The following is a 6,761-nucleotide window of genomic DNA, read 5'->3' as shown; positions in this document are numbered from 1 at the left end:
GAGGAAGGGAGGGAAGGAGCGAGGAAGGAAAGAGTTAAGAAGCTTCAGTGCCTCCCTATTACCTGTAGGGTCCAATACCATCCTCTCAGTTGTGTATTTCCAGGCTCATGGCCTGTGGCTACAGCCCACCTGTGCTGTTTGATTACAGAGCACATTCCTCCTCCTCCTCCTCCTGTTCATGTAATCTACCTTCCAATCAAACCTGCTATTTCCTGTACATGAAATTCCATTGTCTACCTCCAAGTCAAGGTTCCAAGCCTTTGCACAGGCTGTGCCTCTCCTGAACTGCTTTTCTTTCCCACCCCTTGCTGCTCTTTCAGGGCTCAGCTTAGAGGCTGCCTCTTCAAAGTGATTCCCATAGCAGGTTGTGTATTTATTTTGCATCTGTCTTCTGTTCCCTCCACCTTGAATTCCCTTTCACTACCTGCCCTCCACAGCAACTTGCTGAGGGCCCAACTATGCCTGCGCTCCAGGTTTCAATGCCACCATCATCCCACAGCCATTGGCGATTGCTCCAACCAGAAGAGTCAGAGCATCTGGGTTCCAATCCCTCACGGCAGGACGTGTTAGAACTTTGTCCCTCTGGGCCTCTGTTTTCTCCTTTATCAAATGAGTGTTGGGGCAAAGGCCTCTGAGGGCTCTTCCATCTCGAAATGTGGGTGCCTCCTGCATTTTCTGTGTATGCTCTTAGGAGGAATGGCAGAATTCCTTCCTCTGCCGTGTTCTCAGGATTTTCTCCCTGACTAGAGTAGAACAAACTGAAGGCAGAGACTGTATCCTGTTAGTAGCCCCCTGGCGGGACATTAGTCGGGAGTCAGTAAGTGTTGAATGAGTGACTAAATGGATGGTTCCTGAGTGAGAGAATCTTAGTTATCAGTCCGAAGGTGGGGTTTGTGGGTTGGCTCCCCAATCTTTTCCTTCCTGTCAATTTTCCTGTGTGTGGGCAGGCCAGGCCTTCTGTTTTTCTGGGGTGGGATGTCAAGGGATGGTCTAAACCGTGTTCCTTTTCTCTCTCCTGCCCCATTAACCCTGCAGTTCGAGGCAGTGACGAAGTGGTTCGGTACTTAGACCACCTTTTGGAGCACACTGTTCCCAAGCCCACCCTGCCCTCTACTGCCCAACAGGGAGGGCTCGATCGCTTCCGAACGGCTGTGCAAACCACCCGTGACTTCATGTCATTGGTGACCAAGGCTAAGGAGCTGCATGTGCAGAGTGAGTAATCCCATGGCTCCCTAGAGGGAGGAGGAAGAGCATAGAGCCTAGAGGTGGGGAGGGGAGCTAGCTTCTTTACTGGGCTCTGACCACTTCTCCCGCCATAGACTTGGAAGAGCCAGCCAGGGGGCAGTGGAGTCACCTGTGGTCAGGAGGACAGAGGAGGCCCCTGGGGGAGGGGAGGGACCTTTCCTTGGCTTCCATAGAGGTAAAGTTTCAGCAGAGGAGGAGAAATGGAACCCTATATTGCCAGGAGCCACAAAAGGATGCAGGAAATCCAGAGCTTAGAGAGTGCGCTCAGGGTGGCATCCTATCTGCCCAAGAGCCTCACCCATTCTCCCATCCTTCAGCAGTGCCTGTAATGGAGGCTTTTATCAAGTGGGTGAGCTAGTCACTCTTCTGTGCCCAAGGGTTGGGAAGGATCCCAAGTGTGCCGCTGTGACTTGGGAAGACGCAGCATGCATGGCCTTGCCATCTATAACCCACTGACCACTGTTAGCCAGAGGCCCAGCTGTCTTAGACTTTGGTACCCCAGCACTTAGGGGCCAGCCTCTGGGCTTTGGGCATGGCACAGCTGGACTTAGAGCCTTCAGATGAGAAGTTCAGCTCCAAGCTTGCTGCCCCCCTTGCTTGGCCATTGTTTGACCTTTCTTCTTTCATCCTCCTACCTGGGAAATGGTGCCGAGGGCCCAAGTGCTCCTCCTCACAGGTTCTGGTGAATATTTGCTGGCTTACTGCCTGTAGCAGGCTGTGGCAGAGGTACCAAGTAGTACCAAGCAGGTTTCTTCCTTTCCACTCCTTCATGGGTCTAGAATGGGGATCCCCTGTCCCCTTCTTTGTGCACACTAAGGCAGGGTATCCTCCCCCAAAAGCACTGGATCGTCACATGGGACAGATCAGCAGATAGGCTACAGGCAGCTTGTTATACTTGTAGCAAGTGACGTCCTGGCAAGCTCTCCTGCTCTTGGTGCCAGACTTTAGGCCCCTCAGCTGCCTCGAGCTCAGAGTCACGTGGTCCGGATTTGGTGGCAGAGGTCCTGGGTTCACATCTTAGCTTTGTTCCCTGTGTGACCTTGAGACAGTCAGTTAATCTCTTGGGACTTCAGTTTATTTATCAGTAAAATGAGCGAGTTAGGTTAGATGACTTCTAAGGTCCCTCCCAGCTCAGAATCGATGCTCCTAATATCTTAGACATTTTGGAAACAAGTTCATGTCAACACCTCCTTCCCTTGGAGTTGTTACCCCCAAAGGGCTGACTCTTCTCGCCTGCACACCACAGAGCTGACCAGTAAGTGGGTTCTGGGCTTGCTGTAGCAGGGACTGAAGCCTTGACTTGTGCAAAAGGTTCAGGCTCCCAGTGGCCCCGACCCTCCTCCAATGTTGACCTCTTCCAGATGCTCACATGTACCTTCCTACAAAGTTACTGCCGGCCTCCCGGACTTCGATCAGCTTCCTGGATGCAACGCCTCTCTCTCCCCAAGCTGACCAGGTAATCGGACAGAAAGAAGGCATCACCGCCTTCCACCGTTGTCCCTCTAGGAAATGGCTACTGGCTGCCTTGAGTTTGATTTCAAGAGGAAACTCTTGTCTTCACTCTGGTTTAGGCGCAGCCCAAGAGGCCCGAGCTTCCGAAGGCTTTGGATTTTCTCCAGTTGATAACACTCAAATCAGAGCTGCAGTGCTCTGAGAGATGTTGGGGAGTGGAGGGAAAACATCGACAGAGCCTGCGGGCTCTACGTGATTGACTGAAAACCATTTGGGCCCCTGCTCCTTCTTCCCTGTTCTGTTACAATTACAGGTTCCTTCTGTCAATGTGGAGATGCACCTTCCCCGGGATGAATCTGGGGAGATAGACTTCCAAGCCCTGGTGGGCCAGTTGCACGAGTGTCCAAGCTTACAGGACCAAGCCGACATCCTGTACCTTCTTTACACCACCAAGTACGTGGCCCCGACTCAGTTATTACATGTTTGACTCTGTAGACGAACAACTGAACCACCCAAGTTTCACATAAGGGCCGGGATTGATTGCCCAGGAGTAAGGTGTACAACGGTTTCACTTTTTCTTGGAAGGACGGGGAGGACAGAGGAAAGTGGGAGTGGGGCAGAGTTAGAGCGGACACAGCGGGGCTTGGGGAGAAACAGACAGACAGAGGGAGGCAGGGGTAGCAGGAGGGGAGAGAAGATAGGAGAATGCTCTGAGTTTCCAGCCAGCCTACATGAAAGGGAGCATGAAACAGGGGCCGAAGGAGGAGAGGGACTCCCTAAGGTGAGGAAGAAGAGCCTCTGTATTCCAGCTTGAGAGAGAGCCAGTGGAAAGGGAGGACAAGGAGGAGGCCGGCGTGGCTGGATCCCAGTGCCACTGAGCTGGGGAGGGTTAATGGCTAGAATGGGGTCAGCAGTAATTAAGGGCAGGACTGGCCTTTGGAGTCGGTGGGCTCCCCTGGTTTGAGGGGTGCTGGGGAATTGCCCCACCAGCTCTTCATGCTGCCTGAAGCTACGTCTGTCCAGATTTTATTCTCTTGAGTCACAAAGTGTCACACTTGAAAATTTAGATTCTCCAGGGAGTACCCTCCCAGAGGATCACTCGCCCCTTAATCAGATGCCTGCTAGCTGACGAAGGAATGGGCATTTTCACTGGGGAAGGGGTGGGGAAGGGAGGTCCAGGAGGTGGGGGTCAGGGGGCAATTCATGAAGTCTGGGGAAAGAGCTTTGGATAATCAAGAAACCAAAGATTCTTCCCAGTTGCTGCTCTACTCTTCCCCCAGAGGGGTAAAGCATCCTTGTTGTTTTTCCTCTAAAAAAATATAAGCTCCCTGAGTTGGGCAGGGACCGTGGCTAGCCCAGTAATTGGTGCATAGTAGGTGTCTAACAACAAATGATTGAAGGATCTGGATTCCTTTATGTGGGATTCCTTCCACCAGGCCACACCCCGATACCTCTGTGCCTTCTTGGTCCATGCAATTTGTGTCTCCATCCTCCCCTGGAGCTCTGAGCCTGTCCCAGGTACCAATGCAGCCTGCCCTTCGATTCAGTGGCATCACCCACATCTTGGAGGCTGTGCCTCCTTCCCTCTCCCAGGTGTCTCTCCTCCGTCCTTTGGGTCACCCACAGTTTGGATTCTCCAGAGATAAAGATGGCCAAGCCTGGGGATCCAGTTCTTTAGTTTTTCTCTCTCCATATTTTACTTTTCCCCAATTACAAATAAAAACAATTTCAACACTCATTTTCTAAACGGTTGAGTTCTCTAAATCCTCTCCCTCGCCCCCCTGCCCTTCTTGCCCCCTCCCTGAGACTGTCAGCAGTTCGATGGAGGTTAGTCATGTGATATGGTGCAATTGCGTCTGGTAAAAGATAGATTTTTGTGTTGGGACAGCTTCCCAAATTCTCCATGCCTGTGTCCTGTCCTCTTGTTTTTGCACTCCCAGGGGGCCTGATTGGAACACTGCCGCTTCCAGTGAGGAGCCTGTGACAGTCCGGGAGCTCCTTGCTACCCTGTACAGCAAAGCGGGAGAAGCTCATCACTGGGGCCTAATCCGCTACATCTCTGGCATTCTTAAAAAGAAAGTGGAGGCACTGGACGAGGTAAATGTTGGTGCCAGGGAAGACTCTGCTGGCCACACATAAACTTCCATACTTTCTGACCTGATGTTGCTTTTAATTTTTTGCCTGTGTCTGTTGGGAGGGGAAGGTCTGGATCTCTGACTTCATCAGTGCAGAAAGTCCTTCTGCTGATGAACATTCTTGGGTTGCCTCTAACTTTGCATCTTGGAGAGCTGTCCAGGGTTCCAAAACCAGGATGTGTCAGAGGCAGGACTTGAATTCAGGGCTTCCCTATTTTGAGGTCAGCTTTTGAGCCACATACCCCCTCATTGGATGTAATTGTTTCCATATCTTTTGGACAGCAGCTTTGAATCTGGAACATTTGGGGGGACACTAACAAACAACATAAATGATTTGCAAGTCTTTTTTCAAAATTTGAGAGCCACAACTGTTTCACACAGGAGGGGCTGACTTTTCCAGAGACAATTTGTAGAAGTGAATGAGCTTGAAGTTTGCACATGTCATGTGTCTAGAGCTGCTGGAGAGAGGCAGAGCTGAGAGAGGGGAAGCTTCCAGGAGAAGAGTGCCAGGGGCGAGGTGCCCATTGACTTGCCTGCCATATTCTACTGTCTTTTAGGCCTGCACCGATCTACTGTCCCACCAGAAGAACTTGACAGTGGGACTCCCTCCAGAGCCTCGTGAGAAGACCATCTCTGCGTGAGTCAGCTTCTTGGGCTTACTAGAGTCAGTTGCTTTGGTGTGGGCCTGACTCTTCTGGCCAGCTCGGCTTTCCAGGGCTAGGATACATGTGCGTGCACATGCACATTCCTGCTCTTGCTTTGACCTTTTTTGTCTTCTTGGCTCAAGAGAATTCTTCTCACCTGATTGGTCTCTCTCCTTGGGGGTAAAATCCCTTCTTTCACTTGCCCTCCGTGATCTGGCCAGCATGAGGCCACGCCGCAGTCATCATCTGTCCCCCAGTTCATTTTCCCTCCAGGCCTCTGGGAAGCTCAGCCATTGATCTCCACTCATTGGTAGATTCTTGCTGCCTTTCACTTCACCCTTGTCTCAGGGCGTTGCCTCGTAGTCTGTCTCCTCTAGAAGTTGTCCCTGAAGACTCCATGGCTTCTAATAATTACTTATAGTGAGTGACTCATGACCATAGCTCGGTATTGACATTCTCACCAGCTCAGCCCTGGGTCTATTCCTTGGGCCTCTGGGAAGAAGGGACCAGGCACCTGTGGCGGGGGAAAGTGTTGGGGCCAACTGACCCACATGGAGCAGGAAATCAGAGGGGGAGTGATGGCAGGAAATGAGTGGAATGTGAGGGAACCCATGTTAAAGTTCCCAGCTGAAGCCTGGTGCAAGCTCTAGTCGGGAGCTATTGTGTGGTCCCTAGAAGGAAGACCATGGCTGCTTTCTAGTGTGCAATAGAGTGAAGCCAAAAAAGACTGGAATAACAATTCCTGCACTCGTGATGCCCTAAGCCAGTGATGGATTAAATGACCTGCCTATGGTCTGTGGCATGGGTGCCAAAGATGGCACGCAGAGTGATCTCTGGGCACGCAGTCACCCCCCATCCCAATTCATTACTAGAAAGGCAGAGGGACTCCGGTGGAGCTGCTCCCCTCCCCCTCTCCATTGTATCTGATGACATTTTTTCACATTACTCACCCTGTCCCTCTGCCCAGCAGCCCAATGGGAACACTTCCTCCCTCCCCTGTCTGGGGTGGGACACAGCACAGCACTCAGTTTCTGGTGGTTTCTGGTGGGGGTCCAGTGAGGCACTCCATCTAGGGGGTGGGGTGGGGTTGAGCCCGGTACTCCGTCTCTAAAAGGTTTGCTATCACTGCTCTAAACCAGAGTCCTTGCAGATGGGGAACTGAAGTCCAGAGAAGTGATTTGCCCAGGAGCACACAAGTAGGAAGTGTCCAATCCAAGCTCTGACCTCAGGCCTCTTTCTTTTGGGGTCAGAGATTCCTAGTTTTAAAGTTTGAAGGGATTTTAAT

At 51.7% G+C, this 6,761-nt stretch overlaps 1 protein-coding gene across 1 annotated transcript; it reads left to right on the top strand.

Moving 5' to 3' along the window:
* Positions 1 to 1,035: 1,035 nt before the first annotated feature.
* LOC123254013 (phosphorylase b kinase regulatory subunit alpha, skeletal muscle isoform-like) lies at positions 1,036 to 5,469 on the top strand (the record flags this gene model as incomplete). The annotated part of the gene is made up of 5 exons (XM_044683090.1): positions 1,036 to 1,212; positions 2,607 to 2,701; positions 3,011 to 3,150; positions 4,638 to 4,794; positions 5,390 to 5,469. Coding segments are annotated over 5 exons (649 nt in total), but the record flags the coding sequence as incomplete, so codon positions are not given.
* Between the last annotated feature and the right edge of the window lie 1,292 nt (positions 5,470 to 6,761).

Source organism: Gracilinanus agilis, unplaced genomic scaffold, assembly GCF_016433145.1.
Source record: "Gracilinanus agilis isolate LMUSP501 unplaced genomic scaffold, AgileGrace unplaced_scaffold12845, whole genome shotgun sequence".
Lineage (NCBI taxonomy): Eukaryota > Metazoa > Chordata > Mammalia > Didelphimorphia > Didelphidae > Gracilinanus > Gracilinanus agilis.
This window is presented reverse-complemented; position numbering and strand designations above follow the sequence as displayed.